The sequence below is a fragment of the Podarcis vaucheri genome (genome assembly GCF_965113315.1).
Source record: "Podarcis vaucheri genome assembly, chromosome: 2".
Classification (NCBI taxonomy): Eukaryota; Metazoa; Chordata; class Lepidosauria; order Squamata; family Lacertidae; genus Podarcis; species Podarcis vaucheri.
In genome coordinates this window covers 47,438,653-47,461,319 of record NC_138760.1, presented here as the reverse complement: position 1 = coordinate 47,461,319, position 22,667 = coordinate 47,438,653, and the positions used below count along the sequence as shown (strand labels likewise).

The 22,667-nt window shown below is 48.3% G+C and overlaps 1 protein-coding gene and 1 long non-coding RNA gene across 3 annotated transcripts; one reads left to right on the top strand and one right to left on the bottom strand.

Moving 5' to 3' along the window:
* Positions 1–297: 297 nt before the first annotated feature.
* LOC309527172 lies at positions 298–3,194 on the bottom strand. Its single transcript, XR_014217124.1, has 2 exons — positions 3,084–3,194; positions 298–1,284 (listed from the first exon to the last, which is right to left on the bottom strand). It is a non-coding gene; the product is annotated as an uncharacterized lncRNA (long non-coding RNA).
* A 62-nt stretch (positions 3,195–3,256) lies between these two features.
* On the top strand, positions 3,257–22,602 carry LOC309527170 (transitional endoplasmic reticulum ATPase-like). Of its 2 annotated transcripts, none has more exons than XM_082213745.1 (18): positions 3,257–3,369; positions 6,900–7,011; positions 8,318–8,490; positions 8,918–9,060; positions 10,643–10,773; positions 11,280–11,411; positions 12,660–12,762; positions 13,089–13,222; positions 14,644–14,779; positions 15,123–15,235; positions 16,100–16,264; positions 16,912–17,034; positions 17,196–17,408; positions 18,278–18,456; positions 20,056–20,185; positions 20,417–20,575; positions 20,806–20,957; positions 21,818–22,602. In XM_082213745.1, the coding sequence occupies exons 3-18, from the start codon at positions 8,324–8,326 to the stop codon at positions 21,921–21,923; spliced, it is 2,286 nt and encodes a 761-aa protein (XP_082069871.1). In that variant the 5' UTR covers positions 3,257–3,369; positions 6,900–7,011; positions 8,318–8,323; the 3' UTR covers positions 21,924–22,602. The 2 variants fall into 2 exon arrangements, with proteins under 2 accessions (XP_082069871.1, XP_082069870.1); XM_082213744.1 differs by lacking the exon at positions 3,257–3,369 and adding an exon at positions 4,021–4,201.
* Positions 22,603–22,667: the final 65 nt, after the last annotated feature.

Sequence of the window (22,667 nt, the reverse complement as noted above, 5' to 3'; positions counted from 1 at the left end):
ATTTATGCATCTAAAACACGCAATAATCAGGTCAAATGAAGATTGGTGGAAGCCTTGGAGCTGTGCTAATTTGCTGGGGAAATGCAGAAAAACATGGTCCTTTATACTACAAAGATGCTTTATTCTGGTTAAAGGAACCACGCTTTTATGCCTATGATACAAGCACTTAATCCCCTTTGGCAGCTATTGTATACTGCCTCCTATAGCCTCTGAACAGCCATGTGAGCTAGTTTAGGCTGAGAGTTGGTGACTGGAACAAAGTAGAAACTGAGCAAAAGCAAGGATGAATTAAGCAAGTTTATAATGTGAAACTCCACATGCTCAGAGCATATTTATTTATTATTTATCAAAGCTGGCAATATATATATATATATATTGCAAACAAAAGAGTTATAAAACTACACATGCTCAAAACCTTTCTTGTGCCATAACAGATTGCTTTATTTAGTGGTATCTTATTTGATCCTTTTGAGGGGAAGGTGGTTCCAATTTTGGGAACTGCACCAGGGGTCCTCAACCACCTTAATCTGGCCTTGAGTACTGGGTGGAAAGAAAACCCATCTAGGCTGTTGATGTCTGCTGACAAACAAGTATATAGCATCTTATGTAGCTGCACTGTCAAAAAGGGCATGCTATATACTGTGCTTTCTGCAACACTGCCTGGTACCACAGCATTTCCTAGTTTCAGCAGCTACCATGTGCTCTGCTTCACACATTATAAGTGACCAATGTCCTGGCCTATCATGGCTCTCTCACAGCCATGGTACATGTATTTTGCAACACCGTATAATTATAAAACAACTCATGTTTGTAACGTGCACAGACAAAACACTTAGTACAAGCAGCAGCCCCGTGTTAGAATAGTACTCACAGAAGATTTCAATAGCAAGTGTCACTTTGTATGAGCACTTGCATTCCTGAAATCTGTGCTGATGCTGGCAAGATAGATGGTATTATCCCCAGTTTGCCAGTGAATAGTACTGCAATAGACCATAAGAGGTAGCAAAGTCATTTCGCCCGAACTGGCACATTTTATAAACATTTCAGATGGCATATTACTTCCTGAAGTCACACCGTTCCAAGGCAGCGAGTTCCCAGTTCACCTGTGCCGATTTTCATCCTGGGCTTCTGCAGCTTGTTTCTGCGAGCCACAAGGATCTTCAGCAAGCCCTTGCTGGCTTGGCTGCCTCCTTGGCTCCTTCTTCTTTTGTGGGATTCCATCTGGCTGTGTTCAGTGCCAAGTGCCCAGATGCATTCCCCTGCCTCCTCCCCAGTGCAGGCATCCTGGGCATATGGCAGAAAGTAAGCAGAAGGAATCAGTTATCAAACCACAAGATGATAACATAATGTCAGCAAACCTTTGGCTGGCCCCACAGGAGAAAAGGGAGGGAAGGTAGGCGGGAGAGAAAAGATCATTACTGAACCACAAAAAAGGCTACTATTAAAAACATCACTGGAAACTAAGCAGAATGAATGAACAGAAATTCTGGCATCAGAACTGGCAATATTGGGAAAACCAGCAAGAGCACATTTCAGTCTCCCGGCACACTCCATAATTGACCTTAAGGTGGCTATACAGTGGTACCTCAGGTTAAGTACTTAATTCGTTCCGGAGGACCGTACTTAACCTGAAACTGTTCTTAACCTGAAGCACCACTTTAGCTAATGGGGCCTCCTGCTGCTGCCGCACCGCCAGAGCACGATTTCTGTTCTCATCCTGAAGCAAAGTTCTTAACCCGAGGTACTATTTCTGGGTTAGCAGAGTCTGTAACCTGAAGCATATGTAACCTGAAGCATATGTAACCCGAGGAACCACTGTATTGGAACTTCAAAGGGAGAATGCTACATGAAACAGATAAATTATGCCTCATCAGTAAGTTTGGTGCTATCACTTGTGGATAGAATGGACACAATGGATTTTTATCACACAATACAGTGGTACCTCGGGTTACATACGCTTCAGGTTACATATGCTTCAGGTTACAGACTCCGCTAACCCAGAAATAGTGCTTCAGGTTAAGAACTTTGCTTCAGGATGAGAACAGAAATCATGCTCTGGCAGCGCGGTGGCAGCAGGAGGCCCCATTAGCTAAAGTGGTGCTTCAGGTTAAGAACAGTTTCAGGTTAAGTACGGTCCTCCAGAACGAATTAAGTACTTAACCTGAGGTACCACTGTATATGCTAATTGATTTACCAACACCAGAGCTTCTGTTAGCAACACAACTGTTAATAAGGTAATTATCACCATCTCTACTTTTCACATTTTATTTTCTTCTGACCTCACTGTTTACAACCCACACCAACTGTCTCTGCAACTAAGAGCAACACTGAGTACACCTGATTATGTGAACTGTAATCTACGAAAAGTTATGCCACAATAAATCTGTTAGTTTTCAAGGTGCCACAATAATTTGTTGTTTTTAGTAGAGATAGTAACCCAACAGAATCGGAGTTGATCCCATGAAGCATGAAGATTATATGGCACAGGACAGCAGGGTTCTATGTGATTTCTGCTTCATGGTTTCTGAAACCTATTCACAAACAAGACATAAAAGGGGTCTTATTTCTGAATAATTCATAACCATAACATTAGCTCGTGTGGCTGACTGGTAGCTCTGGAACTCCTTCCACCTGGATGCTCAAAGTCCAAACCGGAAGCATTAAAAAACTTTACATAGGCTGGAAGTTCTGTTGACCAAGACTGAGCCAATAGAGACGAAGCTTCCTTTCTTTTTACCTATATATTATGGGTCGAATTTGCACAGCAAACTGTGAAAATACACTCATACACAGAGGTTTTCACAGTATATGCTGCTAAGAGCCATGGGCGTAGCCAGGATTTTTGTTAGGGGGGGCAGGACCGACTGTCAGTTAAGTATTTTTATTGTTTTACTTGATCTGGGCAAGGCAGCTGCCCCTCTGCCCCCGCTAGGCCATCGCCCGTGCTAAGAGCCAGAGCAAAATAGGTATACCAAACTCCTGCTATCTCACAGTTTGTTATTACGGGATATAGACTTTCATCCGACACGCTTATTAAATTCTAGAGAAAGAGAGGTCCAAGCTTAAAGCGAAGCAAGACACACCTCGCAAATATAAGGGAAGCATAATCGAAGGCCACCAAAGCGCAAGCCTTCGGGGCGGAGCAAGACAAGCAGCCGCGTTTATACAGAGCATAGCGCCACCTGCAGGGTTCGTAAAGAGTGGGCGCAAAACAAGGCTCCGTTCTAACGACAACATGATCGAATTACGCTAAACTGCTGCTGGGAATGGAAAGGAGGGTGGCCTCTCTTCCTGGTTTCCTGTGCTGCATCATGCACGAACATCTCGCCTGTCAAAAAATTCATAGTGGTCAAGTCAAAAGCAGCCCTAGTGAGGGAACAGAGAAAACGGCAAATGCAGAAGGACTGGGGGTTTATCCGGCATTACTTGCAAGTTTATCACCGTCCCTAAAATTCATTGGTCTCTCTCTCTCTCTGTGCAGACAACCGGTTGAGAGATGCGTGTCCGCAATCAACTCTCACCCTTTCTTCTGTTCATAGCAGCCAACTCCTAGGGGCTGAGGTCCCTTCGCCCCCCTAAAATATTTGAGCCCCCCCCCCAAAGTTAATAGGCATTGCCATTCAAATAGAGTGCGTGTGGTCGATTACGCAGGGCGGGGCTTACCTGCCCCCCAAAAAATAATTATTCCAATTGGCACCCCTGCTTCTGTTATCCATTAAGCAAGAACGAGCGAGCCGCAGACACGAGTGTGTGAACGAGGGAGGGGACCCCTCCACTAACGACTCCGGTTGTGTGGAGCCACACGAGCGTGTCAGCTGCCCTCGTTCGCCAAAACAACAACAACAACAACGCCTGGCTGTTTATCTCCGCGGAGGCCCCGGCGGGGAGGCGGGCAGCAGCCTCCTTCGCTTGGGAAACTCCTGGCAGGGCCGTGCGGGGAGAGAGGGCGGGCCAGGCAGGCGGGCGGGCGGGCAGGCAGGCGGCAAGCGGGGCGGGGGGCAGAGCTGGGCGGCTTTCCAAGTGTCGCGAGCGAGGCAGGCAGGCGAGGAGGGAAGCAGGGCACTCGGGCAGTGGCCGCGGGGGAGCCGGGGGACGCGAAGCAGCCGAGGCCTTGCAGCGGAGGACGCGAGCGGCACGCCAGGCCGGGGGAAGCCCCACGAAGGGCCTGCGGAGCAGCCAGCATGCCCGCCTCCGGAGGGGAGTAAGTTCGCCTCGCGCGGCAGGACCCGACTTCGCCTCCGCCGAGAGAACGGCGCGCGGCGAAGGGGCGGCTCGGGCTCGGCACTCCTCCCAACTCGCCGCAGCCGGGGGGGGGGGGGAGGCTCCCACCTCTGGCCGGAGCGGGGCAGGGCTCGGGGGGAGGCAGGCGGGAGAAGCCTCTCCTTGGGCCTCGCACTTGGAGGAAACTTCCCCCCAAGTTGGGCGCTCGCTCCCTCGCTTGAGCAGGTGCTGAAGGCCTTGGGCGCGTTTGTTTTGGTGTTGCTAATGCCTGTCTCTCGCTACTCTCGTGTCGTGTGAATAGCGGGGTCCCTCCCCCCGTCCCCGAAGCCTGGCAGGAGCGGGCCCTTCGCTCTTCTCGTATTTCCCAAGTTGGTTGTTTTGGGAAGCCGGACTAGGGGGCAGCTGATGTTTATATCCGACAATGATCGCACCACATGGGCATGGCTGGACGGGGAGGGGAGCGTTGCTAGAGTATTTATAGGTTGTGGAACCCGACCGCGACGCGAGGCTGGAGGGGAAAACATGACCCCCCCTCCCCTCTCTTCCCCTCCCCTCTCCCTTCCTGGCCCTGCCTAGGTACCGTATTTGCGTTTCTGCTCTGTCGCTCAGCATCAGCTGTGCCAACAGAATGCAACAAAGAGTCTGGTGGCACCTTAGAGGCCTAGGGTTGCCATAGTTCAAAAAGTACAATTCCTGACACCAGCAGATTTGTTGTTGAGCTTTAGTTAGGAAGACCCCAAAATTGTTGAGCTTTTTGGGGGGAACCTCCCCTCAAAATAGTGATTTTTTAAAAAAGCTTTTGGAGCAGTTTCCGCTGCTTTTTCCGTTGCGTTGTCATACAACCGGGTTTCCCCAGACATTTTGCCAAAATTCCCCCTCACACCATTTTTACACCCAAAAACCAGGACAAGTCAGGAATTTTCTTGTCGTATGGCAAGCCTATAGAGGCCACAGTGTTTATTGTGGCATGAGCTTTTTGGGGGCGAGAGAGCTCACTTTGTCAGATGCATCGCTGAGAGGATTTTTGTCTGGATTCTCGTGATACAATAAATACAGGACACAAGATTCGGGTTGGTTTTGCTGCATCAGACTCAGTAACTGCTGTACCACCCCCACTACCCTGAATTTGCCACGGAAATGTTGTGTCTACTAGAGGACAATGGTGTAAGTTGACGAAGGCTGTTGTCCTGTACATGCTTATCTGGGAGTAAGTTCCACTGAAGTTGATAGGGCATGTTTCTGAGTAGGCAACTTGCAGGAATTGCAGTGTGTATGAAGGAAGTTACTCCCCCTAAAAACAAAAGAAACGTCCAACAAAAATGTGCAAAAAAATTATTACTGTACTCATTTGTTGCAAAGGATTCAGATGTCTTTCCTCCAGATAGCTAATTTCTCCAGCCTTCAGGCCACCTATCCAAATACAGCTTCCAGTGCAATAAATAAGTGTTTCGTCTTGTGTCATGCCTACATTATCAGCAACAAGGATGTCATTTAGAGAGGGAAGCTCAGTTTTCTTCCTCAACAATTTCAGGCTGCCTTCATTGATGTAAAATAATTGCCAATTGTTATTCTTCAGGAAAAACTATATATTTATTATTATGAGATATAAAAAGTATCCACAATAAATGCTCTTAAAATAATATTGTTTTGATGTTTTTTGTATTTATTTTAATAATTCCATCTGGAATGTATCCAAGACCAGGCCTTTGAAGTTTGCTGTGACTCGTGACTTGAAAGAGCACATCTTCTTCCACCAGTTCCCATTTCATTTTAAACGAGGGATGGGGAATGTCTCCAGCTGTTGTGCAACTGCATCTCCCACCATCCCTGATTATTGGCCATACTGTTTGGGGTTGATGGCAGTCAAAGTCCCAACAACTTCTAGACATAGGCGCCGACTCCATGGGGCCTGAGGGGGCCCGAGCCCCCTCAAAAATTCGTTTGGGGGGGCTCTGCCCCCCCCCAATAATCTCGGGCGCCCCTCCAGCAGAGCGCCACCGCCGCCCCTCCCCCAGCCCAAAATGCACAGGGTCGGGCTGCCTGCATGCCTCCTGCCCTCCCTCCCGAGCAAAAGCTCCACCCAATTTCCTTCGGAGCTGATTAATAGGCGCAGCACGCTCTCCCCTATTCGCTCACGAGGAGGCGGCGCCACTTTATCTGCATATTCATGAGCTTATTTATTATTCATGAGCTTTCCCGGCCCCCTCCAATATTTTTTATAAGTCCGCGCCCCTGCTTCTAGATCCATTTGAGTCTGACTGAAGGCCTGGTTTTCAGGATGAAAACAACCTTTGTCACCCTGACTGATGACTTAACAGGAGAGAGGGAGAACTGCAACCCTGTTGCTAGAAAGAAAGCTAGTAGCACACAGCCTGGGTTTCTGGTAGAAATGGAAACCTGCAAATGGCCACGATTCTCAGTGGATGTGGAGCTGCATTCCTGAACCTGGTGCCCTGCACATGTTTTGGACTACAACTATCAACCCAACAGGGCCTGATGGGAGCTGCATCCCAAAACATGGATTGCACCAAAGGCTGGTGTAAAGTGACATTACTGTATCTTTCTGCAATATCTACAATGAAACCCCTATACATTGTAGTCCTCCTCTCTTCTCTGACACTTATTTCTATGTGAGCATCCACGCACCTGAGAGACCTCTTTGATGTTCTGTCCTGTAGCCCCAAGGGAGAGGATTATTCCACAGCCATCTTGCGCCAGAAACATCGTCCCAACCGCCTCATTGTAGATGAAGCGGCCAATGAAGACAACAGCATTGTGAGCCTGTCTCAGGTAACTATAAATCTACTGCTCACCTTTCCTGCCCATAGTGTCCTTTGCCCCACATTCCACAGTCAATTTAGCCGTCGTCACTGCTGCTTCATTCTAGACCGTTGCCCTCTGCTCCTTAGCTAGTCTGGCCAGGCCAAATCAAATCCTGCACCCAGTGAATATAATGGCCCCATCTCACTGAAGCCCAAAAACCAGTGCAGTACAGCATGGGGAGGAAGATAGTTCTACCATATAGTGGTGGGGAGGGGAAGTGGAATCAAGGGTAGGAGGTTGGGGTCAAGGGGTGCATGTCTCGTGGTGCACATCCCCTGATCATAATCCTTTCTTGAACATAATCTTAGCTGTTAGGGGCTCGAGCAGGTCAATCCCCCAACCCCTGCCACATTCCCCCTCCCCCCCGTGTCCCATGGCTCTTGGAAGGCAGTGAGTGCACTCAGTCTATGTTGGGCCATCCTTCCCCTTTCTTTTTAGCTTACAAACTAAATTTATGGGGAAACTTCTAAATATGTCAAGCCACTCTGTGTGTGTCTAATTTTTTGGGAAGAAGGGCAAGATATAAAATTCCAAATAACCAGTGGTAGTTTGGGGTTGGGTCATGTGTGTGTATTTATTTTTTTGTTATAACTGTTAATTATTTGGTTGGGTTAACTGATTTTAACCTATAAGATAAAGAAATATTGCTTATGTCCATTAGACTCAAAAATGATTGCTCGTCTGCCTTTCCTAATCTATAGCTGAGAACTGCACGCATATATTTTGTGTCACAAACATGATGTGATTTGAATATTAACATAAAGAGCACACAGAGACTGTTGAGAAATATACATAAGCAACCCATGTGTGCAGAATTTTGCCAAGGCTGATGTGAGCACATGATTTGAATTCAAACATATCTTAGATTTGCCAACATGCAACAGAGGTACCTAAACGATGTTTTATTCTGTTTGATGTTTTATTCTATTTTTTAATCTGTTGGGAGCTGCCCAGAGTGGCTGGGGAAACCCAGCCAGAAGGGCAGGGTATGTATAAATAAATAAATAAATAAATACTAAAAAAACACCCCATAGATTTGATTTTCTCCAGAAAGACAGGCAATAACACACACAATGGATATGCAAAAGTATACAATTTCCGTTCTCACAATGCCTTACAAAACACACATTGCAAATACATCACAGGCATCCCACCTGCACAAACAGATGCGCCACATTTGACCCCGCAAGAACCACATCATGAAAACACGCACAGCTGCATGTCATCTATTGGAAAGTGACCTTGCCTCAGTCCCATTCTTGGTTCATCGCAGGCCAAGATGGAAGAGCTGCACTTGTTCCGGGGGGACACGGTGCTGCTGAAGGGGAAGAAGCGCCGGGAGACAGTCTGCATCGTCCTCACGGATGACTCCTGCCAGAACGAGAAGATCCGCATGAACCGCGTTACCCGCAACAACCTCCGTGTGCGCCTCGGAGACGTGGTCAGGTGAGGCCTGTCCGAATGGAACTAGGGGCAGGAAGAAAGCATAGGAAAGGGAGTTGTGCTGTGAGTGTGCTAGGGTGAGTGTGCGCTGCTACAGGGAGCACCAGAGGGCAAACTGTGCCACACAGTCAGCAAAGGCTCATAGTGGAGCTATTTTAAGCTTTTGGAGGGAATCAGCCCTTGTTATTGGTAATTTGAATGTGCACATCCATCTATATGTATACTTATTTGAAGTTGTCCAGCATGGAATCTGTTAAATTGGAATCTATTAAAATTGGGGACAATGCTAGAGCTTGGGAACGGCTGCTGTGTGGCACACCCAGTATGTTGCATACCCAGTAGATCCAGCTTGTTCCTGAAGAGTGTGTTTGTGCATGTGTGTGCGCTCTCTCCTACATTACGGAAGCTAGCTGAGCCTTCCCTTGTCTAGTGTGCAGGCTTGTCCGGATGTGAAGTACGGAAAGCGGATCCACGTCCTGCCCATTGACGACACCATTGCAGGCTTGACTGGGAACCTCTTTGAAGTTTACCTCAAACCCTATTTCCTCGAGGCCTATCGACCTGTGCACAAAGGTGAGGAGGGGCAACACTAGGCATGTCATAAGGAACAAGGCTAAATGGGAGGGAGGCAGTGCTGGAGAGAGGGGCCTTCGACCTGGAGGTGAAGGGGGCTGCAGTGAAGACAGCATCAGCACCCAGCGTGGTAGGGTAAATGCCAGGTTCCATGGGCCCCAAAGTCCCCACCACAGCTGATGCCGACCTCTCTTTGTGCTCTTGCTCTCTCCCACAATTTCATTACAGTGGTACCTCGGGTTACATACGCTTCAGGTTACAGACTCTGCTAACCCAGAAATATTACCTCAGGTTAAGAACTTTGCTTCAGGATGAGAACAGAAATCGTTCAGTGGCTGCACAGCGGCAGCAGGAGGCCCCATTACCTAAAGTGGTGCTTCAGATTAAGAACAGTTTCAGGTTAAGAACAGACCTCAGGAATGAATTAAGTTCTTAACCTGAGGTACCACTGTATTGCTGTAAGATAAAGCGCTGGGCTAAGTAGCCGAGGGGATGCAGGTGGCGCAGGATTTGCTGATCAGAAGGTCGGCGGTTCGAATCCCCGTGATGGGGTGAGCTCCCGTTGCTCGGTCCCTGCTCCTGCCAACCTAGCAGTTCGAAAGCACGTCAAAGTGCAAGTAGATAAATAGGGACCGCTCCGGCGGGAAGGTAAACGGCGTTTCCGTGTGCTGCTCTGGTTTGCTAGAAGCGGCTTAGTCATGTTGGCCACATGACCCGGAAGCTGTCTGTGGACAAACGCCGGCTCCCTCGGCCTATAGAGCGAGATGAGCGCGCAACCCCAGAGTCAGTCACGACTGGACCTAATGGTCAGGGTTCCCTTTACCTTTACCTTTAAGTAGCCGAAGCCACTGCTACCTTGGTGATTTGTGTTTTATTTATTACTATCCTTATATCCCACTTTTCCTCCATGCAGCTCCATGGTTTTCTCCCTCCTCATTTTATCCTCAAAACAACCCTATAGGCTGAGAGTGAGTGAGTGGCCCAGCGTCTCCCAGTAAGCTTTGTGGCTGAGTGGGAATCTGAACCCCAGTCTCCCAGGTCCTGGTCTAGGAGTTTAGCTGCTGCACCACACTCACCTCCTCCACACTTCTGGGCCCCACCTTTGGCATGTGCCACTACAGGAGTGGAGCCTAGAGGCATTAGAGATAATAAAGATGGTGGCTGCTGCAGCTGCCTCACCCAAAGCTTATCTTTACAGCACCAAGCTGAGGGAGACCTGGCCAGCTGGACTAGTGCCACTGCCCATCCCTTCTGCCCCCGGAAAACTTTGGGGAGGGCTGACAGGAAGGTGCTGGGGAGAGGAGCTTCTGGAGGGAGGGCACCATGCCAAGGGACTAACTTGGCACTGGTTCTACTTCTAAGCACCGGGGAGATTGCTTTCTCAGTCTGAGCACAGTTTGGGGCTGGGTTTGGCAACCCCACTGGGATTTATATTCCCAGTTCTCTTGTTTACTTGCAGGTGTTGCCTTTTCCTATTTTGCCCCAGAACTGTCACTTTCCAGCCTTTGTTGTGGGTCCTCAGGTTAGCATACCAAATTCGAAACCTTTGGAGCTAGCAAGGTGCTTCCTCTTGTCTTCTCAGGTGACATTTTCCTTGTGCGAGGCGGGATGAGGGCTGTGGAGTTCAAGGTGGTTGAGGTTGACCCCAGCCCCCACTGCATCGTTGCTCCTGACACCATCATCCACTGCGAGGGGGAGCCCATCAAGCGAGAGGTATGTATGGTCTGAAGAGATGCACCTCAGGGATGGGAGAGCAGGCAGCTGGACTATGGTTGGGCGGTTATTACTAGAAGCCATTCAAGCCATTTGGATAGTGTAGAAGCACAGGATTTTGAGGGTGGGATTTGCTGTACAAGATCAGCACTGTCCAGTTTGTTTGGTACAGGCAAATAACTGTGGTCCTCAGTAAAATTTTATTTTTTAGAAAATAATTCTGTGGAAGATGCACCTCAACAAAATTGAAGAGAGGCATAAGGGAAGCCTTCTGAGCTCTCAATGTTGTTGGACTGCTACCTCCTATCACCTCTAACCAGCATGGCCAATGGTTGAGGTTGACAAGAGTTTGTAGTCCAGCAACATCTGGCAGGGCCCACAGAAGAGTTAAGGCACGAATCCTGCTTCCTCAGTTTACTCAGCATGTTAACTATGTCATATAAGCTTTGTGGGACAGGGTGCTCTGTTGTTGAGATACTTTCCTGCTCACCCCTCCGCTCTGTCAGGATGAAGAGGAAAGCCTCAATGATGTCGGCTACGATGACATTGGGGGCTGCCGTAAACAGCTGGCTCAGATCAAGGAGATGGTGGAGCTGCCCCTGAGACACCCAGCGCTCTTCAAAGCTATTGGTGTGAAGGTACGGCAGGGGAAGTGGGAAGGCCAGGGTGTAATAGCTTCCAGAGGACCATTCTTCACTGTTGTTCATGAACCGTATTACAACAGGGGAAGCCAATGTTGTGCCCTCTAGGAACTGGAGACTTCAACTCCCTGAGCATTGCCCATGCTGGCTGGGACTGGTGGGAGTTGTAGTTCACAACACCATACTAGCTATCCCTGTGTTGCAACATTCTTCCATAGGTTGCGATACAATAATCAATATGATAATCTTTATTGTCACTGTCCCTTACAGAAAAACAAAATTGAAAAAATCTACATCAGACATTCAAAAACGTGGATAAGTATTCCTTCTGCTTTGTTCCCACCACCGGAGAGCCGGTGTGGTGTAGTGGTTCAGAGTGGTGGACTCGTAATCTGGTGAACTGGGTTCGATTCCCCGCTCCTCCACATGCAGCTGCTGGGTGACCTTGGGCCAGTCACACTTCTTTGAAGTCTCTCAGCCCCACTCACCTCACAGAGTGTTTGTTGTGGGGGAGGAAGGGAAAGGAGAATGTTAGCCGCTTTGAGACTCCTTAAAGGGAGTGAAAGGCGGGATATCAAATCCAAACTCCTCCTCCTCCTCCTCCTTTCTCTCTAAGCAGAATTTTCTGTGTCATTCATACTTCCACTCCTAAAATAAGCAAGAACCCTTTTCCTGCCTCCCACATTGTAGGCTCTCTTGGCTTCATTGGCCAAAGCATCTTTTCTGGCCCATTGACCTCTCACCAGGGATGGACTGAGACATTTTGACACCATGGGGGGGGGGTAGCTCATGAGGCTCTGCAAGGGCTTCCCTTCAAGGAAAAGCCTTTGTGAAGCATCACCACCAGGGGTGGGGGGGGACGTGCAAACTCTGCAAGGGCTTAGCTGGGGTGTAACACTATGCACTGGAACGCCTCCCTCTTGACAAGACTCTTGGCAAGCAGGGATGTTCCACAAGGCTTTGCTGCTGGTCTGTTTCCGCCCCTAGGGGCAGGGGAGACCAGCAAGCAACACACTGCCGCTCTCCTGCCGCAGAAGCCTCCTTTACACGGTTTGTGGTGGGAGCAGTGTGGCAAGGCAGGGTGTCTGTGAGGGCACCACCCTCACCGCTTCCATTGCCTGAGGCGACTGCTTCACCCGCCTCATGGGTGGGCCAGCTCTGCCTCTGTCACTGTTGGAGGACCTAATTATTTTGCACAGACTCTCCTTATAGGACTCCTCTGCCTTCCCTCCTTTCTTTCCCTAGCCTCCACGAGGGATTCTTCTTTATGGTCCCCCTGGCACTGGGAAAACACTTGTTGCCCGTGCTGTTGCAAATGAAACCGGAGCCTTCTTCTTCCTTATCAACGGTGAGAAATACTGTGTGAAATGGAGGGAGGGAAGTTGTGTGGGGAATCTTAGCAAAATCTATCCATCCATTCTTCATCCATTGAGGACAACCACTCTAATCCTTCTTGCCACCCAGAAATAGATGGAGGTTATGATTAATGTGAAGCCGGTGTACAGGAGATGTATAAACTCTGGGCTGTGTCCAAAGCAGGCACAGCAGAACTGGCAATAGTATTTTTGATGCCATGCCATTTCATTCTACAACTTTCCTCTATAGCTACTCTGAAGTATAGAAGAGGCTGTTTTATAATCTAAGACTTAAGTATTGTCTTCTGTTCTTCTACAGGCCCAGAGATCATGAGCAAACTGGCTGGGGAATCGGAGAGCAACTTGCGCAAAGCCTTTGAAGAGGCAGAGAAGAATGCTCCAGCCATTATCTTTATTGATGAGCTGGATGCCATTGCCCCTAAGAGGGAGAAGGTGAGAGATGGCATTATTGGGAGCAGATAGTGAAGTTATCCTACTTTGCCGAAAGACAGCTGCCTGTTCAAACTGGGATCCTTCTATGATTGGCTGCTCCCATCTCAGATGTGTTGGGAAGGTATCCTCAATGCAATAAACTGCCTCCAGAAATGTCAAAAGCAACTATATCTCACCATTAGGTGAAATATTAGTTTAAACGAAGCCTGTGTGTTTTCCCTCAACACACACACACACACACACACGCACATGCACAGAGAGAAAGAGAGAGAGAGAGAGAGGCTGAATTTAGCCAGAGGTATGCTGGTCTTTCCCCAGTTGTATTACTTGGGAAATGCTGGTGTGTGATATTCTTTGGGGCTGTTGATAGCACTGGCACATTCTGTAAAGCTGTTCAGCGTGAAATGAGAGAGGATATGGCAGAATGGAATAAACCCGGTTCTGGATGTGCTTAATGCTGTGATGGAACAGAAATCATTAAGTTTTGTACAGTACCAGGAACAGTGACTCTCTCCCAGCCTGACACTAGCAGGAGCCATGCTGAGAGAGCCCAGTTCCATTCCCATCACAGTTATCTTCAGCTTGGCGGTAAGTTTGTGTAATGTAGAATACAGTAATCCTTTCTTGGCATTATACTGCTGGTGGAGGAAAAGGTGCTGCCAAATACCTTCCCCCTTCCTCTTGCTTCTCAGAATGCTGCAAAATCCTGTCCTATGGATCCAAGTACAAGAGATGCTGCAAGGGATGCAATTCAATCTTTTGCCCTGTTATGGTGCTCACCTTGGGCCCCTCCTCCAGATGTTTGCATGTCTTCCCTTTAATCATTCATCCCATACTTTTCAATGCATGTTACTTTCCAAACTTCAGAAAGCCCTTTTTAAAAATAAAGTGGATTTTGTTGGGCTAGGGCAATAAACTACTCTAATCCACTCTAACTGCGCAAACTTGAAATTCCTGTGAGGTCTTGAATCTTTCCACAAAACCCTGACCACCTGGAGGCAGCCATACATTGCTGTACAGTGGAACCTCTACTTACGGACATAATCCATTCCGTAGGTCCATCCACTGGTCTAAACAGTATGCTAGAAGAGGCTTCTTGTGCGCATGCACATTCGGCAGTAGCGCACTTCTGCGCATGCACAGATGGCAGAAGCCGCTTCCGTGCATGCGCGAATCGCGGCAAACCTGGTGTTTACTTCCGGGTTTGCCGTGGATGCAACTTGGAATGTCCATGAGATGAGGCGTATATAAGACAAGGTTCCACTGTATCTCCCAAGTTTGCTCTTGTGCACATCTACCACCACTAGGGGTAGCCGTGTCCAAAACTTTAGTCCTAGGATGGATTTGTTTGACTTCTAAGCTAAGGTATGAGAGCCAGTTGTTGTTCCAGCGTTTCTTTCAACTTTGGGCTCCCATTTCAGACACATGGAGAAGTGGAACGCCGCATTGTGTCCCAGCTGCTCACACTCATGGATGGCCTGAAGCAGCGCTCACATGTGATAGTCATGGCGGCTACAAATCGGCCCAACAGCATCGATCCTGCACTGCGCCGGTTTGGTAGGAGACTCTCCTGCATTCTCATCCATCTGTCCTAGGAACCCTCCTCCTTCTCCTCCCTTGGTTGTGAGCCTTAAATCCATTGAGGAAAATACCAGAGTCCCATTGTCACAATTTGCTCCTAAAGATACTGGCTGTAACAAGAGACAAGTTTCTAGCTCTCTTGTTTAATCCATGGGGGCCTTAACCTTCCCAGATGCCAACCCATCTCCAGGGACACATCCTAACTACTTAGACCCACTTCCCATTCATTGTTCCCTCATCTGCAAGATATGATAGTTATGAAGATGAAGGAGTGTTGTTTTTGGTAGTTCTGGGCTCAGTACTCCTTTACCCTCTGCAGGGCGCTTTGACAGAGAAATTGACATTGGGATCCCAGATTCTGTGGGAAGGCTGGAAATCCTGCAGATACACACCAAGAACATGAAACTGGCTGACGATGTGGACCTGGAGAGGGTGAGGAGCAGGCAATGGAGGCCCATGGGGAGGCAGGGTGGATCCAAGGGACACTTGGAGATGCATGGGCTCTTTAGAGCTTGGTAAGGGCTGCATTAGGCAGGAACACTTATCTCTTGATTTCTGCTACATGTCTTAATGAGCTGTCACAGGTCACACACAATAGGTGGAACACTCCATCTCACACTCCTCAAGCCATGCCTTTCAAGGATGCCACTTCCCACACTGACCAAGAGGTTCAACATCAAGTGACGCACCTCATATGTGACCCAAGTTGGGTGGGAGGATGGAGGTTAAGAGCCATGGCCCTAGGTGCAAAGATGTGATGCCCATGAATTATAGTAGCTCTCAGGTTCTGAGGTACATAGCTACTAGTAGATAACAGGGTATGCAGGAAACCTAAGGAGACAGCAGCATGCTTTGGGGATTGCCTGTGTGTGCTTGTCAGGGCGTGCTTATCCTTGCTCAGAGACTGGGTATGAAGAGTAGAATGACGGTTCCAGAAAGTACCCTGTATAGAATGCAGGGTGCTCTACATTTGCCTGAGGTCACCTGAGGACTCATCCACATTTCCATTTGCCCCACTTCTTTCCCCTTGGGGAAACCTGCAGTTTAGCGCTGAAATGGAGCAAACAGCAAGCATGTTATCTACAGATTGCCATTTGTTCAGTGCTGAAAGAGCAGGTTTGCCAGCAGTCTATTGTTTGGGACAGCTGATTACACCGCTAGCTACGAGGAAAGGCTCTTTGCATCATTAGGAGAGGCTCACTTTCCTTAGAAGCTGATTCAGGAACCCTTAAGGAACTGTCCTAGGGAATGACACCCCATGGAAAGCCCCCTCCAACACACAGTTTGTGATTACAGGTGGCCAATGAAACGCATGGGCACGTGGGTGCTGACCTGGCAGCTCTGTGTTCTGAGGCAGCGCTCCAAGCCATCCGCAAGAAGATGAGCGTCATTGACCTGGAGGACGACACGATTGATGCTGACATCCTCAATTCCATGGCTGTCACTATGGATGACTTCCAGGTGGGCCAGCTCTTGGCAATCCAATAGCAAGAGCTCTTAAGCTAAATATATATAGCTATCACCCCTGTTCACTTTGTTCGCCAACCCCAGTGGCCCTACCAAACCCACTTCCCCCTTGCTAACCCCCCTCCCTTTACACCCCCAGTCTCCCTGTTGATCCCACTATTGCTGCTGCTGCTTGAGACAGGAGGAAAAAGCCAGCGTTGAAGATGTGGGCTTCTTTCTTGTGCTTTCTTCAGCTGCAGCAGGTTTTGTGTATGTTTGTGTGTGAGAAAGTGAGTGAGTGTCAGAGCAAAGCTTCTTTCTCCACTTTGTCCTCTCCCCCTCTTCCCTCCATCACTGCTGGTGTGCTGGGAAGCCAGAAAAGGAAGACGGCACTTCAAAATGCAGGCTTTTCTTCTCCTGTCTTCCACAATGCAGAGTGACTTAGACCTTCTCTTTTCCACTGTGCCTTCCTGCCTTTGTGCACCTCCGGTTCCCTCCTCCTCACTGGCTTTGGTCGCCCACATACTTGCTCACTTGGCCAAAGTGCCCCGGTGTTCCTGGGTTGCTCTTGGGGGATTCTATGGGAAGCAAGGAAGGAAGCTGCTGCCTCTGTCCAGGGAGGCGCAGAACTTCAATGCTTCATGCTCTCTTCTGCTTTGTAGTGGGCCCTTGGACAGAGCAACCCGTCAGCACTTCGCGAGACTGTAGTGGAGGTTCCACAGGTCTGCTGGGAAGATATTGGAGGCCTGCAGGAAGTCAAGCGTGAGCTACAAGAGCTGGTGCAGGTCAGTAGCAGCATGGTGTGGTTGAGGAAAGAGAAGCATTAATGTGCTGCTTCAAAACTGGTACAGCAGAAGATTGTCCTGACTATACGCTCAGTAAGGGGGAACAGTCCCAGTTCCCTAACACACCCTAACACCCCCCCACGCCCTCTCACCCTCAACAGTTTCCAGTGGAGTATCCCGACAAGTTCCTGAAATTTGGAATGACGCCATCACGAGGTGTGCTTTTCTATGGACCTCCTGGCTGTGGCAAGACTCTCCTGGCCAAGGCAATTGCGAATGAGTGCCAGGCCAATTTTGTCTCCATCAAGGGGCCTGAGCTGCTCACCATGTGGTTTGGAGAAAGTGAGGCCAATGTCCGTGACGTTTTTGACAAGGTACAAAGTGGATGCAGGGTGGGGCAGATGAACACTCGCTTGGGCTCTGGATAGCTTTCAGCTTCAGATAAAAGTATTTCTCTCTTACCAGGCCTTTGAGAAACAGCAGCAAGCCATTTTTTAGTGTTGTCAAATGAATGGGGATGTATACTGAATTCTAAATGTAGTATTCTATAACTCTGTAAGTAGTTTTTGGATTGTTTTATGTATCTTAGTTGCAACTGGGCCTGAGGCCATGTAACAAAGCACAGGATATATGGTATATTTTATGGCTGAGTGAAGAAGCAAATAAGTAATGAGAGGGAAGGAACTGGAGGTTCCAACTACTTTCCAGTAGCCCATATGAAGAACCAAAAGCAAAGGAGATTGTAGCAAACCTCCAGACTTTATTATCATTTAAAAAAATGGCAGAGGAAATTAGGGCACTGATTCCAGAGACTTGGTTGTTAAGGGAGGCCCCTGGTGGTATGTTCAATAAAGATTTGCCTATCAGTTTTCCACAGGGAGCAGATAACTATATAGTTTCTATATAGTCTTTGTGGAATACTGTTTCTCTGCTGCATTCTTATTGGCAGCCTGAAGATCTGCCCACTAAGCACTCAGCGTTAACTAGGTCCTTCCTAACATATTACTTGGGAACCACTGAGCTACGAGCCTCCAGCTCTTCGTTGCCATTAGGTGTGGGTGGCTACCATCCAGCCCTCAGTTCACCACCTTCACCCTATAAATAGGGACAGGCAGCTGGTGTACCCACTGCTGGGGATGCACTACACAGGGTAGACGCGGAGCCTCTGAGCTCTAGATGCAACCCTGGTCAGCCCCATCTCTTCTCCATCATCCAGCTCACACTGGTACCTTGCATCCCCCAGGCCAGGCAGGCTGCTCCCTGCATCCTCTTCTTCGATGAGCTGGATTCCATCGCCAAGTCCCGTGGTGGCAGTGCAGGAGACGGCGGAGGTGCAGCTGACCGTGTCATCAACCAGATCCTCACAGAGATGGATGGCATGACCAACAAGAAGACAGTTTTCATCATAGGTGCCACCAACAGGTAAAGAGGGTGGGGAAGGGAGGGTACAGTTGGGTGGCCAAGTCATGCATAAGAACTGTGCTGGGGTCTCCTCTCAAAGAAAGCTGCTCTGTTGAAATACGATCAACACCAGACTGTTTGTCCCAGTGCAAACTCAGCCACTTGGCCCCCAAATTCTATTCCGTTTTACCCTCATTGGGGTGGAATGCAAGGAGGCCTTTTTTTGGAAAAGAGTTAAATCAGAACCAGGTCATTAGGGGTGAGTCCTTAGGGCAGTGGGGAGGGACCTCTTGACTGGATCTCAATCTCAAGGCTTCCAAATGCGGACTGCAGTTATATCTCCAGGCACACAGTCCTCCTCAGACCATGTCACTACCTGATGACACTCCAAGTAGTGTCTCTGTCTCTCACTAAGGAACGAGAGAGAGGCTTCATTTCCCTGCTTCATGCTGAGAAAGGGAACCCTCTTTTCAGGTTGGCATGGGAGGTATTCACTTAAACTGTTGTTTCTTGATTCGCTGATGGCAGGGACATGTGGCTTGAAGTTTTGTATAGCCTCTGCTCACTCAAGCTTCATTTTAGTTTTCACCCAAGTCAGACATTTTTTCCTTATCGCTTCCTCTTATCATTTTCCTTATCTCTTCCGCTTTTCTGCCTTTGTGATCATGTTTATTTTTAGTATTTTGCCTGTCCTTATGTCAATTCACCCTTCCACACAGGCTGCATGAGTTAATCCTACACTCCTTTTAACCTCACCCTCAACACCCCAGAGAGTGTACCTGGCATAAACTGGATGCTAGAAAGGCATGGAAAACTTAAATTCAGAGGATGGAGACCTGTAGAAACCCCAACAGTCTTTTGTCTTGTTCCATCCAACTTCACTAGGTGAGAATGGGTCCCACCAATGCCCAGTAGATCAAAGCCTACATAGTCCTAGCTTATGAATCCCAACATTTCCCCACTCATTTACAGATCATGGCACATTCCAGTAGGCCAGCAGCAGCCCTTTTCACTAACGCTAGCAATGCTGCATTCTTTATGTGGCGATGTGCTCACCAGTGTGTACATTTGCCAGGCACTGAAAGTTAGAGCTCCACACATCCATAGAAGCAGCCTTTGGAAGGAGGGTTCTTTGGAAGGAGAATGTTCTGTATCACAGCTTCCCTTCATGCAAAGTTACACCTCCTTCCTTGCTAATTCTTATCCGTCACGACTATAGAATCTGCTCTTTGCTTTAAGCTTGGTTACCGATGAAACTAAGAGTTTGAGTGAGCAGAGCCATGTGTCGATGCCTTGGGGGAATCAAGAAACACAGTTCTCTAAGGGGATGGCTATTCCCGTTGACCATAGTGAATCCATATTCCTTTTTCAGCCCACAGCAGGGAAGCTAAGCGAGGAAACCTTTAACAAGAGTGATTGTTGGTATGCAGACCCTGACTGCTTTGCTCCAAAGGAATGTGTATCTCTGGGTGAAAAATATTCCCTTTCCCTGCCTTGACACCTGTGAATGGATACCCCCGTCTGTGCTGTTGCTGAGCTGAGCTGAGATTATCTAGTGCCTTATCTAGGGTGAAGCAGCCAATATACCTTGAATATAGTCTCTGTCTCTTTGGCCTCCAGACCAGACATCATTGACCCAGCCATCCTTCGTCCAGGACGCCTGGATCAGCTCATCTACATCCCCTTGCCCGATGACAAGTCTCGCATAGCTATTCTCCAAGCCAACTTGCGAAAGTCACCTATCGCCAAGGTCAGTGAAAGCCAGGACTGAACACAGGGGAGGGGGGGTGAAACAGCATGGGAAGTAGATAGTAGAAATGGGGATAGGATTCTGAGACCACATCCTGGCCTCCACCACCACAGTCTTCCAACAGAGGAGGATGTATTGCACGAAAGGTATGTTTATCTTCTTCAAACAGGGAATGTTTTTTCTGTGTTGGCAGGACCTTTCCAGTAAGCCCATGTTATCTTTCTCCAACAGGATGTGGATTTAAATTACTTGGCCAAGATCACACATGGCTTCTCAGGTGCTGACCTCACTGAAATATGCCAGCGTGCCTGCAAACTGGCCATCCGTGAGGCCATCGAGATGGAGATCAAGGCAGAACGGGAGCGTCAGCGTCATAAATGTGCCGCCATGGTATGGTAGCGAGACTTCCCCACATCCCAACAGGGCCAGGCAGGATTCCTTCCATTGCCTCATGCCCTGCTCTTCCCCTCAGTAACATATTCTGCATAGTATTCTGGGAACTTTATGGCCACCCCCCCATCGTGGGGCCACAGTGTCCTCGATTGCATTGATCTCACAGGGCTTTGGAGCTTGTAAGGATGAAGCTCAACAACATTTCCCCCCCTGCCCTTTTGTGATAGGATGACGATTATGACCCCGTGCCAGAGATCCGACGCGATCACTTTGAGGAAGCAATGCGCTTTGCACGCCGCTCTGTCAGTGATAATGACATACGCAAGTATGAGATGTTTGCCCAAACATTACAGCAAAGCCGTGGCTTTGGCAACTTCAGGTAATGTTGGAGAACTTTTTGCTTCCTCTGCCCCAAGCTAGAGTTTCACTTCAGTGCAGTGGACAGGGCCTGGGTGAGGAACTTGGCCCCACAGATGTTGTTTGACCAGAACTCCCATGGCTGGGATTAGTGAAGGCTGAAGTTCAACAACATTCCTAGGTTCCCCTTTCCTAGGATAGGGGGAAATTTGTTCTTTGAAACAAGGTACAGGAACCTCAGCTTGACTCTACTATGTAGCTTGACTCTCTACTATCTACCTTGTCACTCTGCTAACTTTTGTAAGTTGCTTTGGGTTGCCTTGGGCAGGATAAAGTGACTAACAAATTAAATAAATTAAATAATAACAGTATTATCAAGATTTCCGAGGGTTGCATTCCATCATCCCAACCAACTGAAAATAATATTTTTTATTATTAAGTGTATGACCCAGTGAGGGCTCTCAAGTTAGTTTAAGATGTTAAATTCCATATACAAAATAAAGGGTACCATTCAAAATAAGTGCAATAGAATTAAACACACACACACTAGCTAAAATAAACAAAAGACCATTCAAAAACAGCATTGCCCTGACCCAGCTATGGAGATCCACAGGCGGTACCTGCAGACTCTGAATTGCAGGTATAAATTAGAAGTGCATTCAGATGCACATTAGAATTAGCACCTGAGTGAGGATACAGTCCCTCCAATATTGCATTACTTTAAACGGGATGGGTTTTTATGTGCATTGGGATGTGCATCACATCCACATTATTTTAACACCTTGTTTATGTAGAGTACAACCAGATCAGTGCCCACATTCATAAAACAGAATAACCCAACTTTCTCTTGCATGAAACCAAGGCCATTCTTTATCTCCACAGGTTTCCATCTGGAAAGCAGAGCACCAGTGGAGAGGGAAACAGTGGAAGCAGCAGTGGCCAAGGAAGCCTCTTCCAAGAGGAGGGCGATGATGATCTTTACAACTGATTGTGCAGGAAATGCCTCCTTTTTGCTGGCATCATTTACCCTGTATTCTCATAGTTATTGTGCTCTTTAATGTCAGGGCTGGTGCTTGAGCCCCAACTCCTACCCTCATCCTTGTATGTGGAATCTGAGCTACCAGAGGCAAACTCCTCGTCCCTGATTTGGGGGCCAGATGCCTCTTTCAGTGTTTGTGCCTGTCTCGGCCACTACCAGGAACCTCATGGCACCGACAGCCCTTGCATTTGTTGGGTGTCCAAGGCAATACCCATGGAAGTCACCAGGGGGCAGCAAAAGCCTAAGCAGCTGCTGGATCAGAGGCAAAGGTCCATCTAGTCTGGCATTCTGTTTCCGCCAACCAGCCAGATGCCTCACAGGGTGCAAAGCTGCCCACTTATCCCTTGATCTCATCTCAAACTGTCCCAAGCTGGTGCCTGCTCCTTGTAGCATATGTATTGATGGCTCCCACTTTTTTAGAAACCAGGGAACTGGAGGATCCTTTTGCAAGCCGGCCCAGCCTGCTCCCATTAGTCCTTTCTTATTCCACAGCAGAGACAGCTTTTGAAGCCTGCAGTTATGCATGAAGCCAATGAACTCCAGTTTGTGATACCAGTTGACAGAGATTTCTGGATGTCTTAATAAACTGAAAGTGCATGCCCGTTATACTGGGAGGAATTTTATAAAAGCCTGAAGTGTAATGTCTTGTGTGTGCAGACTTCACATCTGCAGGGGCTGGAATGGCTTGGGGCA

What these genes read in the sequence shown, in the direction of transcription:
- LOC309527170 (XM_082213744.1), top strand. Translation starts at nt 4,182, where the DNA reads ATGCCCGCCTCCGGAGGGGA. An exon ending in ACGATGTGGACCTGGAGAGG is followed by an intron (nt 15,236 to 16,099) that starts GTGAGGAGCAGG and finishes TTGTGATTACAG; the next exon opens with GTGGCCAATGAAACGCATGG. An exon ending in AGCTACAAGAGCTGGTGCAG is followed by an intron (nt 17,035 to 17,195) that starts GTCAGTAGCAGC and finishes CACCCTCAACAG; the next exon opens with TTTCCAGTGGAGTATCCCGA.